This window comes from Bolinopsis microptera, chromosome 9 (genome assembly GCF_026151205.1).
Source record: "Bolinopsis microptera isolate Bmic1 chromosome 9, MBARI_Bmic_1.0, whole genome shotgun sequence".
Classification (NCBI taxonomy): Eukaryota; Metazoa; Ctenophora; class Tentaculata; order Lobata; family Bolinopsidae; genus Bolinopsis; species Bolinopsis microptera.
Window position 1 is genome coordinate 13,970,071 of NC_087080.1, and position 27,943 is coordinate 13,998,013.

At 40.5% G+C, this 27,943-nt stretch overlaps 1 protein-coding gene across 2 annotated transcripts in view; it reads left to right on the top strand.

The window, feature by feature from the left end:
• Positions 1-1,511: 1,511 nt before the first annotated feature.
• The window catches only part of LOC134821153 (rab GTPase-activating protein 1-like), a 51,502-nt gene continuing 25,070 nt past the window's right edge, over positions 1,512-27,943 (top strand). The window contains exons 1-7 of one of the 2 annotated variants that reach the window (XM_063831825.1): positions 1,512-1,633; positions 2,037-2,197; positions 2,360-2,473; positions 2,730-2,783; positions 9,861-9,959; positions 26,233-26,392; positions 26,620-26,715. In XM_063831825.1, coding sequence (XP_063687895.1) covers positions 1,513-1,633; positions 2,037-2,197; positions 2,360-2,473; positions 2,730-2,783; positions 9,861-9,959; positions 26,233-26,392; positions 26,620-26,715 — 805 coding nt within the window. In that variant the 5' untranslated portion in view covers position 1,512. Of the gene's footprint in view, positions 1,634-2,036; positions 2,198-2,359; positions 2,474-2,729; positions 2,784-9,129; positions 9,316-9,860; positions 9,960-26,232; positions 26,393-26,619; positions 26,716-27,943 lie in introns of those variants that run through there. The other variant, XM_063831826.1, reaches the window with a different exon arrangement.

A 27,943-nucleotide genomic window follows, 5' to 3' on the forward strand; every position in this document is an offset into this window, starting at 1 on the left:
TATTATTTATCAAGCAAAATTACTTTACACAAAAAGTTAACGGGTGATACTCGTAAAATATTTGTTTTAAAATTTGGAGGACTAGCATTCTTGCTTCGCATTGAAGCAAGACAAGATCGAGCAACGATCTGGAACATGGAAGGGTTGACATCGTCAATCAATTTCAAAATTAGAGACCGTCGCTACAAAAGCGCTACAAAATCAATTCGTATAACTAATAAGTCTATAAATTGCCTTTGAATACGTATTGCAAAATATTTATAGGAATCTCGATTGGCGCATGTTATATTATATCTCCACCGCATATTATAGTGTAGACTTTCTGTCACAACAAGACTGCATGCCATAGTGACAACTATAAACAAAACCCCTAATGCTTGACCATTGTTAATGATCTGGCCCGGCGCGCGCTACTTCGTAGCACTTGCCATTTGGAGAAGAAAGCGGCGCGCGCTACTTCGAAGAAATTTAGACGAGTAACATCCGTCAACCCTAATGCTTGCTATCAATTTTCTTCTGGTCCTAATATGAGCCTTGTCTCTAAAAACTCATTACCCTGGATTCTTTTTGACGTATTTTTGTAATAGGTACAAGTCCCTAATATATCTGGTATAAAGGTCCTGCTAGTTATATAATATAAAATATATTTATGTTTGCTTTAATTGATACTAAATAAAATTGTTGTTTTCTTGAGTTCGGTGACCAGGTCCTGGGTTTAGCTGACGGTATGGTGCGGTCGGTCATGTGGGATCTTTTTTGTTTAAACATAACACTGTCTTAGCTAGGCTACAAGGTGAGAGGTACAACATCTTGCTGTTAAACATGGCTAGATAGTGTAGGGCTGTATACGATTCAATGCTCAAGCATCGAAAGGTAGGAGATCGGAGCCAAGGCAGGCCCTCAGGCAGAGAATCTTCATGCTATCCTCTTGTTGGCCATCCAGGCCCTGCTTCTCTTTTTTTTTATTTTTAAAAGCATCAGAAAACACAGGATCTGAGGCCTGAGTGAAGGTATGCCCTAAAACTAACCTGAAAAAATTATGCAGTTTGGGTGAAGTAGTTGCATTTGGGTGCAGTTGTAATACGACCTGGGCAAAGTTGTTATTTTGGGATTTAGGCTGATCTGGCACCCTATTATGCTGATTGGGTGCCCTGTTAACTGTGTGAGAATTGGGCTCAATCAGGTTTCTAGTTGCATGGTTAAATAATAATCTGTTTTCGCTCTTTTGAGTGGGTTGAGAAATAGTTGTCGGTATGGTTAAATATTCATTTAAACGAAATGATTTTGGTAACAGCTGATAATCAAACTATCAACAATAACCTGGTATCAGTGCAGGAAAATGTGTCACAGTAGGACCTGATGAGGATTGAACCCAAGATTGAGTCCCATCAAGCCCCAATTTTCAGGAGGCACCTCAATCAATAGTGACAGTTAACTGGTGGTAGTTAAATCTTTATTTGACTTAACTTGATGTCTCTATACAAATAAAACTCGTTATATTTCATAGCACTTATGGCAAGCAGGGACACCCCAGATAATACAGTGGAAGTGGTGTCCGAGTCAGCTGAGGATGATTTGATGAGTCAGGCGACTTTGTTTGATAACATCAACTACATGGGGCGTGCTGTCATTGGTATGCCCCTCATTCTTGATGTGTCTGTAATATTTCTAACATCAAAAATTGTAATGGACGAGTTTCAGAACTGTAAAAAGTTACATACATTATATATATTTTGGATGATACTGAAACTCTATTCACAAAGTTATAGTATTTTATTTTAAATCCTGCAGAATTAAGTTAAAATTCCAACTACAGTTTAATCTAATTATGAAACTTTCTGTAACAGTTAACACAAATGAATATTTATTTTAAATGGTGGTTCTAAAGTGTTGCAGAATGTTTCATGTTGCGATGGCAATTCCAGTGTAAAGGAGCTCTATCTTATGAATATGTATGTTTGGAATTCACATCCAGCCCAGGTTTGTACTGCTAACCAATAATAAAGATAATCTTCCTTGACAATAATTCTTTACAGGAGCATCAGTGAGTAACGTAGAAGCAAATGCCATCATAGGCGAGTTACATGAATACAACACTGACAGCAAGGTAACTCTGGCAATCCCTCATGATCCTGAGGGTTTTGTTCGGATCCTAGATGAAAAGAAGGAGGATCTACACTCTGATCCAGTAAAAGCGGTAAGGACTTTAACTAGATCAGCTCCTTTAGCAAGTTTAAATTAAGTGTTGGATCATTGGATCATGTTATTATAATATATTATATTTAAATAACATTACAATTTCATATTCAATACTGTTCTAAACTTTCTTGAATATTTCATGTTATTTGTTCTCTTTCAGATATTGTACTGTACGAAAAGTGCCAAGCTGCCCAACTGCTTCGCTTTTACAAGTGGCAAAAAGGGTGGGGGAATGTATTATTGTCATGCCTTCAAGTGTAAGGACAAAGAAATTGTAAGTATTGGGGGGTATGACTCGCAGTGTATGCCTCATATTCCATGCTTTTTCTTCTTATCTCACGAATAATTTACTCAGTCCACTATTTCATTGACGGTGCTACCTTTAATTTCGATTAACTGCATGGCTTACTAATACTAAATTGTACTTAGGGCCGGTACTAACATGGTTGCGCTTGATATTATCTAGATCAAATAATTTATAAATTTAACGAAAAGAGTTGTTATTAGTCATTATTACAATCTATTTTCAGTGTATGAGGGTGCTGAATTGTATGGCTACAACATTCAACAGAGGTCTTGAAAAGGTGATTATCTACCAAGCTGCTATCTTGGATGATCGAAATTTCAATGTTGTATACTGTAACTTGTAATTTACTGTCTTGAAGATATTTTGAAGGCCAAAACATAGTTTTGCAGCATCAAACTTCGAAGGTCCCAACTTTCATTGCATCATTTCACTCTAAGGTTTTTTTTTTACAAATGTCTCAGACCCATAGCTAGATCTGTGAATTTTAGGCAGACCCACTCGACAGCGGCCAAATTTTGCGCATTATGAGCCCCAAGCCCGATACCCACTTTGCCTCCCAATTATATTATCATCTCGTAACTTCATAAAGAAGGTTCCGTTATTCATTTAAAGATTAAGTTTTTTCGATTCTGGGCACGTAGCCCGACACGACACGTAGCCGGGGCGAAGCTCCTTTGGTTGGCTAGGGAGAGGGGAAGGCGCAGCCCCCCAGAAAATTTTTGAGAAATTATGTGTTTTAGACGACATTTGGCATTAAAGAAATTTGTAGGACAGTAATAATCAGACATCACAATAATACAAAGTTGGGAGGCTAGGGGGGCGCACCCCCCGGAAAATTTTTGAGAAATAGGGTGAATCAGACGACATTAGGCATTAAAGAAATTAGTAGGGTAGTAATAATCAGACATCACAATAATATAAAGTTGGTTGGCTAAGGAGGGGGGGGGGGGCGCAGCCAATAAGAAAATTTTTGAGAAATTATGTGTTTTAGACGACATTTGGCATTAAAGAAATTTGTAGGACAGTAATTATAATCAGACATCACAATAATACAAAGTTGGAGGGCTAGGCAGGCGCAGCCCTGGCCTTCGGAAAATTTTTGAGAAATAGAGTGTTCCAGACGACATTTGTGGGACAGCAATAATCAGACATTACAATAATACAAGGTTGGTGGGCTGGGGGGCGCAGTAATAATCAGACATCACAATAATATAAAGTTGGGGGACTGGGAGGGGGGGGCGCAGCCCCCAAGAAAATTTTTAGAAATTATTTGTTTTAGACGTCATTAGGCATTAAAGAAATTTGTAGGACGGCGATAATACAAAGTTGGGGGTGCAGCCCCCGGAATATTTTTGAGAAATAGGGTGTTTCAGACGACATTTGGCATTAGAAATTTGTAATTTCAGACATCACAATAATACAAAGTTGGGGGCTAGGGGGGAACTCAGTACTTGTCACATTGAATTGAATAAGTACATATTGTATAGTGGGATTTGGGAATAATTTACGAAATGCTAAAGTCGATTGCCTGTTGGGGGGTGATGCAACGTCAATTAATGTCAGTATTCCATAAAAACCCCAAACTGACATTGACATTAATTGACATTAATTGACATTAATTGACATTAATTGACATTAATTTGTCTTGAAATTTGAGATTATCATTATTCGATAAATATTCAAGATATTCACGTCTATGTAAGTTAGACCGGTTCAAAAAAACAAAATGTCCTTGAATAATTATGAGTATGTTCTTATCTGTTGATCCTTAGGTTCAAAGACCTCCAAAAAAAATTTCAGCTTCCAACTTTTCCATCTTCGGTCCCCACCGGCCACGCCCATATTTTATTGGTTTCTTATACATGTAAAATATCTAGAATCGGCTTTTTTAGTATGAAGGAGTAATGTTAGCTGTTTAAGATTCGTTATTCAAATATAAATGTCATGAAGGCATTTCGTTTAATGTGGGTTTTAAGTTCTGATGATGTTGAGAACCACGCCCTTGGATGGCCACGCCCATTTAAGAAAATTAAATTTCGGAAAACCGTATTATTTTAGTTTTATTGTTTAATGATCTGAATTTTTTTCACATTTCACATTTCCATATGTGATAGTAGTGAATAAATTGACGATATAAACGTTCTAAAGTGCTAAAAATATGGTAGAACTACATAATCTCTGGTCGAAAAATATCGTGTCAATTAATGTCAGTATTCCAAAATTTTGCAAAACTGACATTGACATTAATTGACATTAATTGACATTAATTGACATTAATTGACGTTGCATCACCCCCGCCTGTTGTGTCGTTTAATCAAACAGTCATAAACACAGCCCACTTACTAGGCGACCATGGGGACTATTTTTTTTGGGGTTCAATTTTTTTCCGGGGGTCTTCCCCTTGGCTACGTGTCTGCATTCTAGTTGCCAGACCCACTCTATTAGAGTGCAGACTCAACATTTTGGTTGCCAGACCCACTATTCTAGAGTCCAGACCCACAATTCTGGTTGTCATATCTCCTATATTCTAGTTCATAGACCCCCAATTCTGGTTGACAGAGTGAAGAATTACCATTCTGGTTGCCAGATTCACTCTTCTAGAGAGGAGACCCACTCTTCTAGTAGGTATAGAGTCAAGACCCACTATTCTAAAATGCAGACCCACCATTCTGGTTGCCAGACCCACTCTTCTAAGGCGAAGACCTACCATTCTGGTTTCCAGCCCCACTCTTCTAGAGTGTAGACGCACCATTCCGATTGCCAGACCCACTATTCTTGAGTGAAGACCCACCTTTCGGGTTGCCGGACCCACTATTCTAGACTCTAGACTCCAGACGCACAATTCTGGTTGCCATATATCCTATATTCTAGTTTAGACCCCCAATTCTGGTTGACACTTGACAGAGTGTAGACTTACCATTCTGGTTGCCAGACCCACTCTTCTAGAGTGAAAACCCACTATTCTAGAATTCTTACCCACCATTCTTGTTGCCAGACCCACTCTTAGCTAGAGTGAAGACCCACTATTCAAGAATTCTGACCCATCATTCTTGTTTCCAGACCCACTACCCTAAGGTGCAGACCCACCATTCTAATTGCCAGACTCACTCATCTTGATTCCCTTGATTGCAGACCCACTATTCTGGTTGCCAGACCCACTCTTATAGATTGCAGACACACCAATCTAGTTGCCAGACCCACTCTTCTAAAGTGTAGACCCACCAGACCTATTATTCTAGAGTGAAGACCCACCATTCGGGTTGTCCAAACCCACAATTCTGGTAGCCATATCTCCTTTATTCTAGTTTATAGACCCCCAAATCTGGTTGACAGAGTGTAGACTTACCATTCTGGTTGCCAGGCCCACTCTTCTAGAGTGAAGATCCACTATTCTAGAATGCAGACCCGCAATTCTGGTTTCCAGACTCACTATTCCAGATTGTAGACCCACCTTTCTGGTTTCCAGACTCACCCTTCTAGGGCGAAAATCCACCATTCTGGTTGCCAGACCCACTCTTCTAGAGTGTAGACGTACCATTCTGATTGCCAGACCCACTCTTCAAGGGTGCAGACCCACATTCATGTTGCAAGACCCACTTCTAGATTTCAGACCCACTAAATTCTAGCTGCCAGACTCACTTATAGATTGCAGACCCACCATTCCAGCTGCCAGACCCACTCTTCTCAAGTGCAGATCTACCACTCTGGTTGTCAGACCCACTCTTTAAGGGTGCAGACTGCAGACCCACTCTTCTCAAGTGCAGATCCACCATTCTGGCTGCAAGACCCACTTTTAGATCGCAGACCTACCATTCTAGCCGCCAGACCAACTCTTCTCAAGTGTAAACCCACCACTCGGGTTGTCAGACTAACTCTTCAAGGGTGTACGTACACCCACCATTCTGGTTGCCAGACCAAATTCTAGATTGCAGACCCACCATTCCAGCTGCCAGACCCACTCTTCTCAAGTCCAGACCCACCACTCTGGTTGTCAGACCCACTCTTCAAGGGTGTACGTACACCCACCATTCTGGTTGCCAGACCAACTTCTAGATTGCAGACCTACCATTCCAGCTGCAAGACCCACTCTTCTCAAGTCCAGACCCACAATCGGGTTGTCAGACCCACTCTTCAAGGGTGTACGTACACCCACCATTCTGGTTGCCAGACCAACTTCTAGATTGCAGACCCACCATTCCAGCTGCCAGACCCACTCTTCTCAAGTGCAGATCTACCACTCTGGTTGTCAGACCCACTCTTTAAGGGTGCAGACTGCAGACCCACCGTTCTGGTTGCCAGACCCACTTATAGATTGCAGACCCAACATTCTAGCTGCCAGACCCACTCTTCTCAAGTGCAGACCCACCACTCTGGTTGTCAGACCCACTCTTGAAGCCTGAAGGGTGCAGACCCACCATTCTGGTTGCCAGACCAACTTCTAGATTGCAGACCCACCATTCCAGCTGCCAGACCCACACTTCTCAAGTGCAGATCTACCACTCTGGTTGTCAGACCCACTCTTTAAGCCTGAAGGGTGCAGACCCAATATTCATGTTGCCAGACCCACGTCTAGATTGCAGACCCACCATTCTAACTGCCAGACCCACTTCTAGATTGCAGACCCACCATTCTAGCTGCCAGACCCACTCTTCTCAAGTGCAGACCCACCACTCTGGTTGTCAGACCCACTCTTCAAGAATGCAAACCCACCATTCTGGTTGCAAGACCCACTTTTAGATCGCAGACCCACCATTCTAGCTGCCAGACCAACTCTTCTCAAGTGTAGACCCACCACCCTGGTTGTCAGACCCACTCTTCAAGAATGCAAACCCACCATTCTGGTTGCAAGACCCACTTTTAGATCGCAGACCCACCATTCTAGCTGCCAGACCAACTCTTCTCAAGTGTAGACCCACCACCCTGGTTGTCAGACCCACTCTTCAAGGGTGCAGACCCACCACTCTGGTTGTCAGACCCACCATACTGGTTGCCAGACCAACTTCTAGAATGCAGACCCACCATTCCAGCTGCCAAACCCACTCTTCTCAAGTCCAGACCCACCACTCTGGTTGTCAGACCCACTCTTAAAGGGTGCAGACTCACCATTTAGCGGCCAGACCCACGCTTCTCAAGTGCAGACCCACTATTCTGGTTGTCGGACCCACTCTTCTAGAGTGAAGACTCATTATTCTCGAATGCAGATCCACAATTCTGGTTGCTAGACCAACTTCTAGATTGCAGACCCACCATTCCAGCCGCAAGAACCACTCTTCTCAAGTGCAGACCCACCATTCTGGTTGTCAGACCCACTCTTCAAGGGTGTTGACCCACAATTCTGGTTAACAGACCCACTTCTAGATTGCATACCCATCATTCTAGCTGCCAGACCCACTATTCTCAAGTGCACACCCACCACTCTGGTTGTCAGACCACTCTTTAAGGGTACAGACCCATCATTCTGGTTGCCAGACCCACTTCTAGATTGTAGACCCACCATTCTGGTTGCCAGACCCACTTCTAGATTGCAGACCCACCATTCTAGCGGCCAGACCCACTCTTCTCAAGTGCAGACCCACCACTCTAGGCAACAGGGGTGAATAATATCAACAAATAAAGATTGTTTAATTTTTGCAAAAAATTTCTCGTCATGTGACAACCCTTCCCAACCCCCCTCAACCCCCTACCCCTCCCCCCTAAAAAACTCATCGGATTTTTGCTTCCCGCGAACATGATTTTTCCTGAAAATTTTTGTCAAGCCAGATCTGTAAATCTATCAAATATGTAAAAAAAAAAACCTTATTTCACTCCAGTCTCCATTCTCCAAATACATTGCCTCTTAGTGACGTATCTTGCTTAAAAACAGACAAGATTCAACGTCTTAATACTTTGATACTGGATTTAAATTTAGAGGATATCCTTATTATTTTATGTTTCGAATAGTAAATTAAGTGGAGTCATGAAATGAATTGAATATTTCAGTACTGAATAAAAAAAAGGAGAGGATTACAAATCTCATACAACTACGTGATCGGACGTAGTACGTGTATTATAATACGCCTAGTATGTATCACGTTACACGTACAAGGGAGAACGTGTCACGTACAGGGGAGAACGTGTCATGTACAGGGGAGAACGTGTCACGTACAGGGGAGAACGTGTCACGTACAGGGGAGGTCACCTGAGTAGTAATCTATCACGTGACCCAGATCTCGTCTAGTTTGCGGTTAATCATTTGCCTGAAATAAAAACCATTTATATTGATTCTGTTGATGAGAGTGCGTGCGTGATCCGAGAAAAGTTTATTAATGAAACCATTCGTGGTCACAATTTGTATCAAGTCAAGTCTCTATACAATTTAGTAGCCACTAGAAAAGAATACGTCAACATAATATACAGTATTATACGATCATATAATATATAGCCAGATAGATAACTGATAAGGAATAAGGATGAATCCTAACACTTACAGCCAGGGCACCATTACGGGTCTTCAGCAAGAAGATAAAATCCCTACCAGTTGATATGATACAATGCAATGTTAGTAGTGCAGTTTGACAGTGATCTTCGTTAGATTTCTTCCTTTTGTAGCTATTCAGTAGTTAGTACTTACATTTTAATTTCAAAAATATATCCGTATATGAAATAGCGAAATATTGCTATCATTTTTCTTGGAACATGACAACTTTGGAAGTTGTAGCGGACATTCTTTGATGAGAGCAGAGGAAGCATTTAAACGTTTGCAATCTAATTCTCCCTGGAATGGTGTACTAGTGGGCACCTTGTTTTGCATGGGGGTCTGTTCAGCTGAGGTAGGCAGTGCACGTTTTTACGAAGGCAGAACATGATCACTCACAAATTCTTACTAGATAATTATAATTAGATAAATAAATTCTAACATTTATTACACGCTTCGACATTAAGATATACCCAATGAAGATGCACACCTAGCCTAGGTCATTCCAGCGAGATTAAGAATGGAAATATGATGCACTTCTTCTATATCAGTTCAGAATTTATGGGCAAATGTATTAATATCATATGGGTTCAGACATTATGGACAAATATTAGGAATATCATTAAAAGCTATATGGAAATAAAATTACAAGAATAAATTAACAGCATGTGGCTTTATTTGGCCCCTCTATCTATAATTTGTTTGAAATGAGAAACGATCGGTTATTTTTGTTGCTGTGAATATAACGTTAATCAACAGATTAAATGTATCACGTACACTATACACTGTGTATAGTGTAAGTGATACTCTATACACACACATCCCACTCCCATCCCACTCACACCAGTACACTCTGTCTTAGTCCACTCTATCTTTGTTTTAAAGCAGTTTCCTCCGCAGAACAGTATCTCAGACACACTGCACTACGAGTTCGATCTGTCCCTGGAGATTCTGGAGGAGGATGGTAGTGGCTCACCTGTTCCTGTCCCCCAAGATAAGGTACGGAGACGATTTACACATGTATTTTGAAAGATCCTGCTAAACAAACATTTCGTATCACTTATATAAATAACCCCTTCAGCCTTCAGGTAAGGTACGAGAGTTTAACTTAGGAAGGTTTAGTGATGAGACACAGTTAATAAACTTAGGACTGTTGATATTTACGCGATGTCAGTGAAATAAAATACACACAGATATCCATATTAATTATAGGCTGCCCTGTGTAAGTGTAAATGATGACCAATAAAATCTTGTCTAGTATACCGTTTCCAGACATGAACAATGAACATTTTGATTTTACCGGCTATAACGAAGCTTAAACCTGTCAGTAATATCACTAATATTAATTATTACATGACTGTTTTAAGATATTTAGCTTGAAATTAATCCGTGTTCAATTTCCATTAACCTCCAGTTCATTTCATCAAATCTTGCTAAATGGTTTAGATTATTACTTTAAATTGTAGCTTCGTTATATTACTTATGTTTGGTGAATCTCTGGCAAAGCCTGTGACTTTGGTCCTGATGGATGTCCAAACAATTAGTTGTACACCAGGCCAGGTAAATATCTTAGTTAAGAACAGTGAAGATAAGGAAAGAGGGAGGTAATAATAAACCACCTATAAATCTTGGGAGGGAGGATGGGGTTCTGGGTGTAATATATGGGGAATTCACAAAATTTATAGTATCAAGAAAATTACCCCGCACCCGAACAGATTTAAATCAACATACCTATTTGAAAGTAATATAACATACCTATAACATACCTATTTAAAAGTAATATAACATACCTATAACATACCTAAAACATACCTATTACATATAACATACTATTGTTATGTGGTCATGTTGTGACTGGGGATGTTAATTTTGTAAAGCACGACGCCTTGAGAAGTCTGTTAGAGAAAGGTCCTTCTTATAAAGAACCTAAAACGATTGATTTTGATAAGAATTGTAATTCGGTAATAGATAATGTTAAAGAAATCTTAAAACCTTGGAGTAGGAAAGAGAAAATCGATAGTGCATGTTTAAATGGTTGGTTTAATGAATTTAGTGATATTGTTAAGAAGAATACTGAAGCTCTTAAAATGAAATATCCTAAACAGCTTAAACGGAAATCTGTGTTTAGTAATGATAAAGCTTGTGAAGAATTAGCGTTTATCAGAAAGTATTTTGTTTTATGTCCGGTGGACAAAGCAACTAAGAACGTCGCTATTATTTGTAAACATTATTATTTAAGTGATATTATACAAGAGTGTCAATCTAATGAGGGTATTGATGATGTTAGTGGGGAGCATGAAGTTCGTGATATTAACAAAGATATTTTCAAGTTCATAGAAGACGTTGGGATAAAAGTAGATTCTAATATTGATAATTTACCTCACATGTTTTCGAGTCCTAAATTTCATAAGCCAATTTTAAAGTTTAGGTATGTTATTTCTTATGCTAATTGTAGTATTAAGCCCTTGGCAGTAAAGATTTCTTTAGCCTTAAAGGCTGTTTATTCAGAGATCTGCAGATATACTAACATGTTGTTTAAAGTAACAGGAGTTAATAGGAATTGGGTCATTTTGAATAATAAACCGATTTTAGAAGCTTTAGATAAAATTAATGATAATAGCTTAGCGAGAAACATCCAAACTTTTGATTTTTCTACTTTATACACGAATTTAGCCCATAAAGATATCAAGGATGCTCTCAAGTTTACTGTTAAATTAGCCTTTAGGAATAGTAAAAAGAAGTTTATAGCTGTTTACGATAAAGGGTCTGCTTGGGTTAATAGCTTTAGAGATGGGACTGTGGCTTTTGATGAAGTTAAGTTGATTAAATGTGTTGAGTTTCTACTGGATAATTGTTACTTTAAAGTAGGAGAGATCTTATATCGGCAACATATCGGTGTACCTATTGGAATCAACCCTGGTCCATATATTGCTAACTTAACACTTTGGTATTTTGAGAACAGTTTCCTAGACAGTACGTATAAAAGTAGATACTATATTGTAAAGAAGTTAAATAATACTTTTAGACTTATAGATGATATTACTACCCTTAACTCTGATGGTTACTTAGAGGAATATTTTAAGTTAATATATCCAGACTCTCTTACTCTTAATAAGGAAATTGAAGTAGATAGTGCCGCCAATGTATTAGATCTTGATATTTCGATAAATAGCGAGGGGAAGTTTTCTTGTAGAGTTTATGATAAAAGGGATAAGTTTGGTTTTAAAGTGGTCAAGTTTCAACCTTTGATGAGTAATCAAGCTAGTAGTGTATTATATGGCACGTACTGTTCACAGGTTGTGAGATATTCTAGGATCTGTAATAACGTTGTTGCTTTTTCTGATAGAGTTTTAAAGTTTTACTGATGATTTAATTGAGTTGGGTTTTAGACGGGATCGTCTTAGTAAAATATACTTATCAGTGGTAAAGAGGCACGGGCTAAAGAATAAGTTTGGTATTGGGTGTGGAAATATATTAATGCCATAGCTTGACCTATGGCATCCTTTTCTGATGTTGCAAAATATTTGTCGCACGTGTTGAATTTAGTTTTATAATAACTTTGCGGCGGCGCAAATCGGAGTCTTAGAATTACGCGGGAAATTACGCGGGAGTAATTGGAGTTTGGGGCAGTTCGTTTTATGACGTATCCACTACGTTTGCTTAGTATACTTTGTTCCTACCGTTTTATTACATTTTTTAGTTTATCTACCTATCACTTTACAGTATACATATTTAATCTTAAATTATCATTTTAGTGGAACTATGTAAAAGGGGATCGTTGCTAGCGTTAAAACTGTTTTAACCCTGCCATAGTCAGTTGAAAGTCTGATAGCATATGTTCCGTTTGATTTGACCAAACTAATGCCTTTCATTGCTTTATACCTATCAAAGTAATATAGAGCCTGATCTCAGCAAAGTTCAGGTGTTGTCTGGCTCGGCCCTGAACAACAACTGTGTCTCCCACCAAGTTTCCACAGGGAATGGTATAAGTCTGATCTTCTTCAGAGTTAGCGTTGGTGTTAATGACGTCTATAGTCCCGCAGCTTTTTATCTTCACTGCTCCGAGAAAGAGTTCAATTTTTTTTTCGAAAACAATTTTACAGCTGAATTAAAGTTGTCCAAGAAGCTTTCTCTGTCTCGAACACTGTCTGTATTCTTCAATATTGCCATTTACAGTTAAGCCATTTACAATTAAGCTGACTTTTAATGTGAATAAACTTCAAGTTCAGATTAATGACGCAGATGGCTATTAATATTTTACCGATAATTTTCCTAGTAAGAATTATTTTAAGTTGGTACTTACGTGACAACGTTAGAGATGAGGTTATAGTTAAAGCTCCAAATAGTAGGCACTCACTGTAGATAGCATTTCATCTTCAGATAACAGTGCATCCTGTCCATCAACATTCATCATTCTTAGAAAACAGCATGATAAGTCTACAATCTGTTTGCCTTCTTGACGACCGAAAAACAATAATCGATTTAATTGGGATGTTTCCGTGTCATACCATCAACGCAATTCCAAACTATACAATTTAAAATGGCACATAAAGCTACTAAGAGGGGTAGACACTGTAAAAAATGGGTTCGGATAATTAGGGCGTAAGACACGTTTACAACTTGGTGTAGCAACTCAACCAATCATTGTTCTCGAAAACGCAGAGTGCGATTATTTTACAGGAAAATACTTGTTCTCAAGAAGGCTAACGATCGATTTAAATGGTGCTGAAACTGTTCCGTATAGTAGCATAATGGCTTGTGAGTGGTTCGGTGGTCAAGATGCCAGGTCTATTGTCCAAATTTACCGTGGGCGCCGCATAAACCCAACAATGGTTGATGGCCGTCATTTTTCATCGATCAATTGAATGGGGCCGCGGCCTGCGCGGGGGAGGGGGACTTTAGGGCGTGAGACTCTCATTTCCACCCTCTGACATTATCAAAGGCGTATTTGAGATCAGGAAATTGTCTAATTCTTAGCGGCTATTGTTATAACTTAAACTCTCACTGCATAATTCAACAATATTCCATCGCATCCCCGGATAATAAGACTCTTAGGGCCCATAAAGCAATCCCACGGAATCTATTTTAATATACTTTGATTATAAAAAAATTTTTTAACTAATCTGGGATTTTTCTCCTGATTGGTGGAATCAGATTGTTATAATTATTTAATCTGTTGCACATCAGTTACACACGATGTAGATATCTGAGTTAAATAGAGTGTGGTCAGGGTAGGTGGGATGAAGTTGAAACTATCATCCTGGGTCAGGGAGGAGGGAGGAGGGAGGAGGGAGGAGGGAGGAGGGAGGAGGGAGGAGGGAGGAGGGAGGAGGGAGGAGGGAGGGGGAGGAGGGAGGAGGGAGGAGGGAGGAGGGAGGAGGGAGGAGGGAGGAGGGAGGAGGGAGGAGGGAGGAGGGAGGAGGGAGGAGGGAGGAGGGAGGAGGGAGGAGGGAGGAGGGAGGAGGGAGGAGGGAGGAGGGAGGAGGGAGGAGGGAGGAGGGAGGAGGGAGGAGGGAGGAGGGAGGAGGGAGGAGGGAGGAGGGAGGAGGGAGGAGGGAGGAGGGAGGAGGGAGGAGGGAGGAGGGAGGAGGGAGGAGGGAGGAGGGAGGAGGGAGGAGGGAGGAGGGAGGAGGGAGGAGGGAGGAGGGAGGAGGGAGGAGGGAGGAGGGAGGAGGGAGGAGGGAGGAGGGAGGAGGGAGGAGGGAGGAGGGAGGAGGGAGGAGGGAGGAGGGAGGAGGGAGGAGGGAGGAGGGAGGAGGGAGGAGGGAGGAGGGAGGAGGGAAGATGGAGGCGGGAGGAGGAAGGAGGGAAGAGGGAGGCGGGAGGAGGGAGGAGGTTTTAACCAAATTTACCTGAATATTAAATACCTTTATTATATAGTGGGGATTTATAATATAATACTAATAATTTATCCCGCAAATATTCAACACCAATTGAAACTTACGGATTGGAATTCTATAGATCCTAATCTCAGCAAAATGCAATTTGTTTTCTCCCTGAACAACAACTGTGTCTCCCACCAAGTTTCCACAGGGAATGGTATAAGTCTGATCCTCTTCAGAGTTAGAGTTGGTGTTAATGACGTCTATAGTCCCGCAGCTTTTTATCTTCACTGCTCCGAGAAAGAGTTCAATTGTTGTTCCTGCCAGCCTTTCGAGGCAGATATCACATCCAAGCCTGTTCACTATCTCAATCCTTGACACTTCTGATTCCGCAAAATGCACCTTAACCCATGGAGCTCCTGTTTCATAAGAATGATAGATAGACAACACGTTCCCGTCCAAAATATTTGTTGGGGATCCATTCGGAGTGTTCGAGCTTGCTTCAACTTCCGTCACTTTAATTTGGTAGTCTGAAAGGGAAGTCGTTAAGTTCTGAATAATTTTACAGCAGATTGGAGAGAGACCAAGAAGGAAACATTTTCCCTTTCCCTTTTCGTGGAAAATATATTCTATGCTTTTTAACATTTCAAGGCATAGTGATGTGATAAATAAACTTCACGTTCAGGTTGGGAAAGGCGATCTCTAATCCCATATTCTTGTAAACAACATGTTGAGTACTTACGTGATAATGTTAGAGACGAGGTTATTGTCAATGCTCCAAATAGTAGGCACTGTAGATAATACTTCATACTCTGACATAATTTAAAAAATATTAGATCAAATATGTTTGCTAATTTTTAGCCAAATTTATGACAATTTAGCTGATATCTCAGCTAAATTGTCATAAATTTGGCTAATGAATTGTAAATATATTTATGTTTCCAAAAATACGTTTTTTCTTTCCGGCTATTAGCAAGTCGGTCAATAATAATGTACTGGAATTGTAAGTTATACCAAAAAAGTATTATATCTACAATCTCATAATACAGCAAACTCTATTCGTGTTGGCAATCGCCTATTTTCTGGATTCTGTGGTTATCAAGTAGTCATCTTTATAGACCAGAGACCTAGTGTCTCTGTGATGGAAAATGGTTCGGTGCTTACAGAGTTTTCAGATAAACGTCTTGAAAAATTGCAGTGAAAATATAATTTTGATCGAGAGAATAACTTTTTTAATTGGAAACATCTTAATAATGATGGTCTGTATAAGAGCAGCAAAATAATAGCGTAATTACTTAGTACTTTTTAATTCCGAAAGTGTGGACAAAATGGTGAGAATATTATCGAATCACGTGAGCACTTAGCTTGAATATATTTGTTATACTTAGTAAACTACTAGCGGTTATAATCGATCACACGTTTACTTAGTCGGCTTATGACTAATCAGACTATGTCTATGAGACAATTTACGGTTGAACTTATGTTTCAATTTACCTTAGTTACAATTATTAGCATTCGATATGGCTCTCTCTACAATAACGGGGATAGGACACAAGGGCGGTAATGTTTTGCCTTGAGCTGCAGGATTTACATGGCGAGCCCGGAGCCGGTGAGCCAACTTGCACGATCATGTTATCCAAGCCGAAAACTGTGAGCGTGAGCCAAGAAACGTGTATCTGGACCCTAATCCTGTGATCCATGAGGTTGTGACTTGCAATCTAATGATCCGAGAGTAAGATCCAGTGACCAGCGAGTCAAGCCTTAGATCCAATACCGAACATTTGAACCGCTGAGTCGAAGAAGTAGCTAGTGAGCCAGGATTTACAGGAAGTAAGCAAATAAGTCACTTATACGAGCCATGAGTTGGAGCCGGTGATCCTGGATTAGGTTTATGAATTATAAATAGCAATCTACTGACTTCAAGATTCTAAAATTCAAGGTGACAGGGAAAATACGCAAACGAAAAAGCGTATATCAATGCTCAAGCTCTCACCCGTTAAATGCTGAGAAAACAGCTTACTGAGTTAAGATACTGACCTCTGACATTATCAAAGGCGTATTTGAGATCAGGAAATTGTCTAATTCTTAGCGGCTATTGTTATAACTTCAATTCTCACTGCATAATTCAACAATATTCCATCGCATCCTTAGATTACAAGACTCTTGGAGGCCATAAACTACATAACTTAATAATTTACAATGATCAGCACATTAGTTGTCCTCGTGGCTGAGCTAGCTTTATTATGAATATTTATGGTCCAATGAGCTGGGTAAATGATGAAAATAGGATTCAAAGAATGGTGTCTAAATTCTAAGTATTCTGCTGCTTTGCTCGGTATGGTAATGTATGCTTCATTAATATGAGTATATGAGACACTTTAGTATCACATTTGGGTCACAAAACCATCAATTAAAACCATTACCACCGGCCGATTTAAAAAACATTAATCATTTGGCCTCGTCAGAGTTTTGTCGAAACTATACGGGGAAAACCAGTCCCGTAACTCTTACCGAGCCAATTCCAGTTTACGGTACTAATTTAGCACGCTGTACTGATACTGTGTGTTGTTAGTGACAATCTAGTCCAAATCTGGTGTTTCTATCTGCTTCCTACGCCTTATTAGGGCTAAATAAAGAATATGAGGTGGTACGTAAATCTGGCCCCGCTATTAACACGCACTCTCACGTCACTGTATAAACACGTTATATTTGATACTGTGTGCGTTGTTTTGGTTTCGTATTGTACACGTAATTTACTGAATATTTGAGTGATAATGCCTACGGAGTGGCGGGTATTAAAATTAATGACATTTATATTTGCAACAAATTGTAATATCTACCATGATATATTAATACAGTGTTAACGTAAGATTATACTAAAGTTTATTATAGAATGACATGAAAACAGTGAGAAGTACTCTCACATTCTTGACTTTCTCTGCTCATGCATAGCTTCTTTTCGGGAAGGGTTGCTCCGTGAAATGTTTTGGGGATAGCTTTGCGGATAATATGATATGTTGTATTGAGGTTGTACATTAAGAGTCTTAATGTACAACCTCAATACAATAATAAAAATTAAGAGTAACACAGTCTTAATAAGACTGTGTTACTCTTAATTTTTTCTTCGATATCCACAATCAAGGCCTTTTTGAAGGAAAGATATCATAAGTCCTCCTGTTCTTTAGAATGTAAGATTTCAATAAGTTATGTGTCAGTCCTCCTCCTCTACCTCCTCTTCCTCCTCTACCTCCTCTTCCTCCTCTTCCTGGGTCCTCCTCCTCAGTCCTTCTCCTCAGTCCTCTTCCTCCTCCTCCTCCTTCCTCCACCTCCTCCTCCTCAGTCTTCTGCAGTCCTTCTCCTCCCCTTCCTCCCCCTCCTTCCTCCCCCTCCTTCCTCCCCCTCCTTCCTCCACCTCCTCAGTCTTCCGCAGTCCTCCTCCTCCCCTTCCTCCCCCTCCTCCTCCTCCTCCCTCTTCCTCCACCTCCTCCTCAGTCTTCCGCAGTCCTCCTCCTAGCCTCCTCCCCTTCTCCTCCCCCTCCTCCTCCTCCTCCCTCTTCAGTCTTCCGCAGTCCTCCTCCTCCCCTTCCTCCCCCTCCTCCTCCTCCTCCCCCTCCTCCTCCTCCTTCTTCCTCCACCTCCTCCTTCTCCTCCTTCTCAGTCCTCATCAGTCATCCTCCTCCTTAGTCCTCCCCTCAGTCCTCCTCCTCCTCTTTCTCCTCCTCCTCCTCCTCCTCCTCCTCCTCTTCCTCCTCTTGAAGTAGGGATTTAAGACTTAGAACTATGTCTTACGGAACTCATATTCTTGAATTAATGTCCCCTGGCACAAAGTCTGTGTATTTTCCATTCGGTGATGGAAACATAACACGAATACGTGAAACCACACATGCACAGGATGGCACCACTCCTCCTCAGTCCTCGGCCTCCCTAGTCCTTCTCAGTCCTCCTCAGTCCTCCTCTTCCTCCTCAGTCCTCCTCCTCTTCCTCTTTCTCCTCCTCCTCCTCCTCTTCCCCCTCCTCCTCCTCCTCCTCTTCCTCCTCCACAAGTTAAAGTAGGGCTTTAAGACTTAGAACTATGTCTTACGGAACTCATATTCTTGAATCAATGTCCCCTGGCACAAAGTCTGTGTATTTTCCATTCGGCGATGGAAACATAACACGAATACGTGAAACCACACATGCACAGGATGGCACCACTCCTCCTCAGTCCTCGGCCTCCCTAGTCCTTCTCAGTCCCCCTCCTCCTCCTCCTCCTCCTCCTCCTCAGTCCCCCTCCTCCTCTTCCTCCTCCTCCTCCTCCTCCTCCTCCTACTCCTCCTCCTCCTCATCCTCCTCCTCCTCCTCCTCCTCCTCCTCCTCCTCCTCATCCTCCTCCTCCTCCTCCTCCTCCTCCTCCTCTTCCTCTTCCTCCTCTTCCTCCTCCTCCTCCTCCTCCTCCTCCTCCTCCTCCTCCTCCTCCTCCTCCTCCTCCTCCTCCTCCTCTTCCTCCTCCTCCTCCTCCTCCTCTTCCTCCTCCACAAGTTAAAGTAGGGCTTTAAGATTTAGAACTATGTCTTACGGAACTCATATTCTTGAATCAATGTCCCCTGGCACAAAGTCTGTGTATTTTCCATTCGGCGATGGAAACATAACACGAATACGTGAAACCACACATGCACAGGATGGCACCACTCCTCCTCAGTCCTCGGCCTCCCTAGTCCTTCTCAGTCCCCCTCCTCCTCCTCCTCCTCCTCCTCAGTCCCCCTCCTCCTCTTCCTCCTCCTCCTCCTCCTCCTCCTCCTCCTCCTCCTCCTCCTCCTCCTCCTCCTCCTCCTCCTCCTCCTCCTCCTCCTCCTCTCCTCTTCCTCCTCTTCCTCCTCCTCATTCCTCCTCCTCAGTCCTCCTCCTCAGTCCTCCTCCTCAGTCCTCCTCCTCAGTCCTCCTCCTCAGAGCTCCTGTTTCATAAGAATGATATTGAGTCGACACGTCCCCGTCTAAAATATTTTTTGTGGGTGCAGTCGGATGGCTCGAGCTTGCTTCAACTTCCGTCACTTTAATTTGGTAGTCTGAAACGAAAGCCACGCTAAAATCTAGATCGAAAACAATTTTACAGCTGAATTAAAGTTGTCCAAGAAGCTTTCTCTGTCTCGAACACTGTCTGTATTCTTCAATATTGCCATTTACAGTTAAGCCATTTACAATTAAGCTGACTTTTAATGTGAATAAACTTCAAGTTCAGATTAATGACGCAGATGGCTATTAATATTTTACCGATAATTTTCCTAGTAAGAATTATTTTAAGTTGGTACTTACGTGACAACGTTAGAGATGAGGTTATAGTTAAAGCTCCAAATAGTAGGCACTCACTGTAGATAGCATTTCATCTTCAGATAACAGTGCATCCTGTCCATCAACATTCATCATTCTTAGAAAACAGCATGATAAGTCTACAATCTGTTTGCCTTCTTGACGACCGAAAAACAATAATCGATTTAATTGGGATGTTTCCGTGTCATACCATCAACGCAATTCCAAACTATACAATTTAAAATGGCACATAAAGCTACTAAGAGGGGTAGACACTGTAAAAAATGGGTTCGGATAATTAGGGCGTAAGACACGTTTACAACTTGGTGTAGCAACTCAACCAATCATTGTTCTCGAAAACGCAGAGTGCGATTATTTTACAGGAAAATACTTGTTCTCAAGAAGGCTAACGATCGATTTAAATGGTGCTGAAACTGTTCCGTATAGTAGCATAATGGCTTGTGAGTGGTTCGGTGGTCAAGATGCCAGGTCTATTGTCCAAATTTACCGTGGGCGCCGCATAAACCCAACAATGGTTGATGGCCGTCATTTTTCATCGATCAATTGAAGGGGGCCGCGGCCTGCGCGGGGGGAGGGGGACTTTAGGGCGTGAGACTCTCATTTCCACCCTCTGACATTATCAAAGGCGTATTTGAGATCAGGAAATTGTCTAATTCTTAGCAGCTATTGTTACAACTTCAACTCTCACTGCATAATTCAACAATATTCCATCGCATCCCCGGATAATAAGACTCTTGGAGCCTATATTCCCATAAAGCAATCCCACGGAATCCTTTTTAATATACTTTGATTATATAGTTCCCCGTTAATATGGTTGACGATTTTTTTCAGGCCCAAAATTTTCAAAATTAAATAAAAAAACTCTTAAAGGCCTATGTCAATATTCTGTCTAAGGGATTTCTTCGAAATGATCCATATAACATACCCTGAAAGTTTCAGGGTAAATGCTCAAAAATGTAGGAGAAAATAGATTTTTAAACTCAATTTTCAGGGCGCGATTGAAATTTTCTCGTGCAATACAATTACACATGAGCGCTGATGAGACCTTTGACTGGCGATAAATTTGGCAATCGGCTAGGAACAAAATCAATTTCGAGAGAAATTTTATAAAGACCATCCCCCGTCCCCGTTAAAGATCATAATTTTTCTTGAGTAAATTTTTGAACTAATCTGGGATTTTTCTCCTGATTGGTGGAATCAGTTTGTTATAATTATTTAATCTGTTGCACATCAGTTATACACGATATAGATATCTGAGTTAAATAGAGTGTGGTCAGGGTAGGTGGAATGAAGTTGAAACTATCAATCCTGGCTCAGGGAGGAGGGAAGGAGGAGGAAAGAGGGAGGCGGGAAGAGGGAGGCGGGAGGAGGTTTTAACCAAATTTACCTGAATAATAAATACCTTTATTATATAGTGGGGATGTATAATATAATACTAATTATTTATCCAGTAATTATTCAACACCAATTGAAACTTACGGATTGGAATTCTATAGATCCTAATCTCAGCAAAATGCAATTTGTTGTTTCCCTGAACAACAACTGTGTCTCCCACCAAGTTTCCACAGGGAATGGTATAAGTCTGATCTTCTTCAGAGTTAGGGTTGGTGTTAATTACGTCTATAGTCCCGCAGCTTTTTATCTTCACTGCTCCGAGAAAGAGTTCAATTGTTGTTCCTGTCAGCCTCTCGAGGCAGCTATCACATCCAAGCCTGTTCACTATCTCAATCCTTGACACTTCTGATTCCGCAAAATGCACCTTAACCCATGGAGCTCCTGATCCTGTTTCATAAGAATGATAGATAGACGACACGTCTTCGTCTAAAATATTTTCTACCGGAAAGTCTGGTTTGCTCGAGCTTGCTTCAACTTCCGTCACTTTAATTTGGTAGTCTGAAAGGGAAGACGTTAAGGTCTAAATAATTTTACAGCAGATTGGAGAGAGACCAAGAAGGAAACATTTTCCCTTTCCCTTTTCGTGGAAAATATATTCTATGCTTTTTAACATTTCAAGGCATAGTGATGTGATAAATAAACTTCACGTTTAGGTTGGGAAAGGCGATCTCTAATCCCATATTCTTGTAAACAACATGTTGAGTACTTACGTGATAATGTTAGAGATGAGGTTATAGTCAAAGCTCCAAATAGTAGGCACTGTAGATAATACTTCATACTCTGACATAATTTAATGAATATTAGATCAAATATGTTTGCAAATTGTTAGCCAAATTTATGACAATTTAGCTGATATCTCAGCTAAATTGTCATAAATTTGGCTACAAGTATATGCCTCACAGAATGGCCAAAAAAAGGAAGGTCTCTCAAAATCACAAAACACACTTTATCCCAGTTTTTATCTCATAAGAAGCTAAGTTGACACTCATATTTTTCTTCCCGGGGGTTGATTTAATCTCATAACTATTTTTTCTTTGAGAAAAATTGGCCGGAAAATCTTCCTCCAAAAAAACATGCCTCACAGAATGGCCAAATCTGAAATTTCTATAATTTTTTGATGGAGATACTTTTTAAATTTCTATCACCACACGTTGTTAGAAAACCTATTAAGGAATGGGGTAATAACCTAAAACTCACGAAAAAACTGAGCTGTGAAAAATTATTTCACAAAAAAGAAAAAATGCCTCACAAAATGACCCAAAAAAATGAAAACGAGAAAATTTTATTTTTCTAAAACCTTTGGCTCTTGTTTCAGGCATGCTGCTGGTATAAATATGCCTTGTTAACACCCCCATATAGGTGAAATTTCTTAGAACTGAATAAAAAGGGCATAATTTCATACACCAAAAATGGCCATTTTGTGTGGCGTTGTTCATATTCCCTGATTTCATGATTTATAACCTTCATTCGGCTGTAAAAACACTCCATCTGGGGTGTTATTGTATGATAAATAGCTTGTGAATACTTTAGACTTATTGTTTCATTGAATAAAAGGAGTTTTAAATTTTGGCCATTTTGTGAGACATATTTTGGCCATTTTGTGAGGCGTTTAGCCATTTTAGCATTTTTTTTCTTCCTATATTGAACAATGTTCGTTTTGTTTGATGAATACTATTCTTTAAACATCTTCTGTCATACTGGTGCCAGAAGTTTTCACCAAAATGCAAACTTAGTTCAAAAATTTGAAAACAAATTTTTTGAGGCATATTTTGGCCATTTTGTGAGGCGTGTAGCCATTTTGGCATTTTTTTCTTCCTATATTGAACAATTTTCGTATTGTTTGATGAATACTATTCTTTAAACATCTTCTGTCATACTGGTGCCAGAAGTTCTCACCAAAATGTAAACTTAGTTCAAAAATTTGAAAACAAATTTTCAGTGCTCAAAATTTCTACATAAACAGTCATATTTATGCCAGAAAATGTGGTTCTAGTTAATGATTTCACCACAGGAAGTGTTGCCAGAAGACCTTTGTTTCATATGGTATCCACAAAACCTACCAGTCTTATATAAAAAATTAGTTACAAAGACATTTACAAATTTGGCCATTCTGTGAGGCTAGCCATTCTGTGAGGCATATACCCGTAACAAATTGCAAATATATTTATGTTTCCAAAAATACGTTTTTTCTTTCCCGCTATTAGCAAGTCGGTCAATAATAATGTACTGAAATTGTAAGTTATACCAAAAAAGTATAATGAAATTTTCATATTATATCTAAGTATCTACAATCTCAGAATACAGCAAACTCTATAATTCGTGTTTACAATCGCCTATTTTCTGGATTCTGTGGTTATCAAGTAGTCATCTTTATAGACCAGAAACCTAGTGTCTCTGTGATGGAAAATGGTTCGGTGCTTACAGAGATTTCAGACAAACGTCTTGAAAAATTGCAGTGAAAATATAATTATTATCGAGAGTTCAACAACTTTTTTAATTGGAAACATCTAAATAATGATGGTCTGTATAAGAGCAGCAAAATAATAGCGTAATTACTTAGTACTTTTTAATTCTGAAAGTGTGGACAAAATAATGAGAATATTATCGAATCACGTGAACACTCAGCTTGAATATATTTGTTATACTTAGTAAACTACTAGCGGTTATAATCGATCACACGTTTTACTTAGTCGGCTTATGACTCATCAGACTGTAAGACATTTAACGGTTGAACTTATGTTTCAATTTACCTAAGTTATATATATTTTAACGGCCAGGTAGCGCAGTTGGAACGGCCAGCTTTGCAATCGTGAGATTGCGGGTTCAAATCCCACTGCCTGCCTGGTCGTGGGGTGAGTGTCGTTGACATTCAGCTAAGGATCGTGAGTGGTCTATGCAGCCCCCCGGTCTACTCAGCCGAATACTCGAGAAATCGGGTGTGAGGGTTAAATGAGGAGCTGCACATTGCAGCAAAGTCTCGGGTGAAGAAAGTATGGTACACACTACCTTAACCGTCACTGGCTAAAAACAAATCCTTCGGCTTCCTGTAATTGGCTGGTTGCACTTGTGTAACAATATGGCTGTTGGAATACTCCGAAGTAAAATAAGTGTCTAGATAAAAATAAAAAAATTATATTATTAGCATTCGATCTGGCTCTCTCTACAATTACGAGGATAGGACACAATGGCGAAGGACACAAGGTCGGTAATGTTTTGCCTTGAGCTGCAGGATTTTCATGGCGAGCCCGGAGCCGGTGAGCTAACTTGCACGATCATGTTATCCAAGCCGAAAACTGTGAGCGTGAGCCAAGAAACGTGTATCTGGACCCTAATCCAGTGATCCATGAGGCTGTGACTTGCAATCTAATGATCCGAGAGTAAGATCCAGTGACCATCGAGTCAAGCCTTAGATCCAATATTACGAACATTTGAACCGCTGAGTCAAAGAAGTAAGCTAGTGAGCCGAGATTTACAGGAAGTAAGCAAATAAGTCACTAATACGAGCCATGAGTTGGAGCCGGTGAGTCTGGATTAGGTTTATGAATTATAAATAGCAATCTCCTGACTTCAAGATTCTAAAATTCAAGGTGCCAGGGAAAATACGCAAACGAAAAAGCGTATATCAATGCTCAAGCTCTCACCCGTTAAATGCTGAGAAAACAGCTTACTGAGTTAAGATACTGACCTCTGACTTTATCAAAGGCGTATTTGAGATCAGGAAATTGTCTAATTCTTAGCGGCTATTGTTATAACTTCAATTCTCACTGCATAATTCAACAATATTCCATCGCATCCCCGGATTATAAGACTCTAGGGGGCCATAAACTGCATGACTTAATAATTTACAATGATCAGTACATTAGTTGTCCTCGTGGCTGAGCTAGCTTTATTATGAATATTTATGGTCCAATGAGCTGGGTAAATGATGAAAATAGGATTCAAAGAATGGTGTCTAAATTCTAAGTATTCTGCTGCTTTGCTCGGTATGGTAATGTATGCTTCATTAATATGAGTATATGAGACACTTTAGTATCACATTTGGGTCACAAAACCATCAATTAAAACCATTACCACCGGCCGATTTAAAAACATTAATCATTTGGCCTCGTCAGAGTTTTGTCGAAACTATACGGGGAAAACCAGTCCCGTAACTCTTACCGTTTTCTTTAAGCTGTTCCCACACATACACAGATTTATTGAGATTATATATTATATAATATAGATATAGAAAATGACAAGCTTGCAATCTATAATATGCATTCTCAAAATCGATCCAATTTGGACGTAAAATATCTGTGCCTTGTTGAGAAACAGGATTGCAACATATTGAGCTAAAAGAAATAGACCACTGCACAGAAGGTAATCTCTAAGCTCTCTCGAGATCCTCGAATGTTGGGGATGTATAATCACTTCCTCTGCACTGGAATAAAGTTAATAGCGATTGTTCTTTTTGGTATTGTCATCGCTCATATCGATGGCTAATACTAAGGGGTAGTGATTACATATATTACGTAATTGCTGAGGGTGACGCAGTTACGTGAGTGAAACTGATTGCAAAGCTGAGGGGGGACCGCGAAGGGGTTCATCAAAACGTAATATTATGTGAACGAACTATAAATGTTAAATGCTTAACAACTACTTCAATCAATCAATAAAAATGTACAAAGTTCGTCTAAAGTATGTCTAAAGTACGTCTAAAGTACGTCTAAAGTACGTCTAAAGTACGTCTAACCACCACATCCCCCACTCAGGATACATTTAAAATGAGGGAACGTAAAAACCACCACATAGTGGTGACAGTGACACAGTCCAACAGCTCAGCTCTGATATTGGAGCGGTGTTGTGGTGTGTTCCTAGCTCCTGGAGACAGCAATGATCCTGACAACTACATGTTACTAGACATGCCTCTTGGTTCGTATTTTCGTTTTGTAATACTTGTTTTAAAACGGTTAATTCATAATTAACTTTGACATTAGATAGTTTTTGGCTGATATTTTGTTCTTACTCGGTACCCTCTAGCCTAGCCTATCAAATGTACCAAATATCCCTAAATCGTCCAAGTACCATTAGTACCAATTAGGTACATTAACCCTGATTATGTTAAAGCCCTGACGTCCCTAACCCTCCATCCTCCCCAGAAATGGAGATGGGAAGTAGCTCCACAGGACCTCTGTACGTGATTAAGGGGGTCTGGGATCCTGTATCTCAGCCTTGTCATTGGCTCACTGGCGAAGGTAAGGCTTCGTTCACTGGAGAGGATATTATATACGTCTTCTTTGTGCAATTTCCTTTTATTTTCAGCGGTAAAGATCAGCTCCTTGCTTCTAAATCTTGGACATGCTTTTGATTTCCATGTACTGTGAGCGCGCGGGATACTTTGTATTTCTTTAATCCTCATTTCACTAAACATATCACAATGTTTTATGTTACTTAGTAACCAATGAACTAGCATGTAAAATTGGCAAATCCCATGCACTAATCACACATCCCTGGCAAGTCACCATACTTTAAAACTGAGTGGAGTTGGGTTAAAAACATATAAGAGATACGATGATTTAACTTGTAGAAGCTTTCAATAAACATGTGTTAATCGTCGTCAGCTGAATGTGATGTGGTGGACAATGCTTATATGTGATTGAGTGGTGTCAGGGATGGAGGGTGGGGGAGGTGTGGGTGGGAAAGTGAAAATTACAGTACAATGTCAATAAAAATTTAGTCTTCTGTTGAGGTTGAGAAGGAAATGCCAGATGGTCTGGACTTTAAGGATTTGGCAATTTTAGGAAGAATGGGGTCCCAGAGGGAACTACATTTGGGTGCGCGGTCTGTTCTGTTCATAGCTGGTTGTCGTATTTGTATAGCTGCGTGTTCTGTGAGGTCAAGTTGGGGGCGTGAGGTGAGGGATTTGAGGACTTCGATGTTGTTCCAGGAGATGGTGTGGCCGGTGGTCAGGGCATGATGTGCAGGGGCTGATTTGATTCTGTCTGTGGATTCGTCGATGGCGTTGTTGAGTCTGTAACATCGTTCGTGTTCTTTCATGCGGTGGACCAAGGGTCTGTAGGTCTGTCCGGCGTATTTGGAGGGGCACTGTGAGCAGGAAATTTCGTAGATGGTGTTGGGAGTGAGGTGAGTAGGGGGTGTGGTCTTCGTTTTGGTGAGGAGGTTGCGGAGGGAGGTAGCAGAGGAGTGGGTGACTTTGATGTCGTGTTGTCCGAGTATCTTGGAGATGGGTTTGGATAGGGAGGGATGGAAAGGAAGAGAAACACTAAGGGCATGTTCACGGGTCTGTCGGTTGAATGAGGCTAGGGATTGGTGGCGAGAGGGGTTGGTGAATTTCCGTTGTACTTCGTCCATGATGGTGGTGATGCGGTGAGGAGGGAAGCCGTTCTGGAGGCAAACGTGTCGTACTGTCTGGAGTTCGTCGTCAAGGTGTTGGGGTGAGCAGATGTTGTGGGCTCTTCTGGT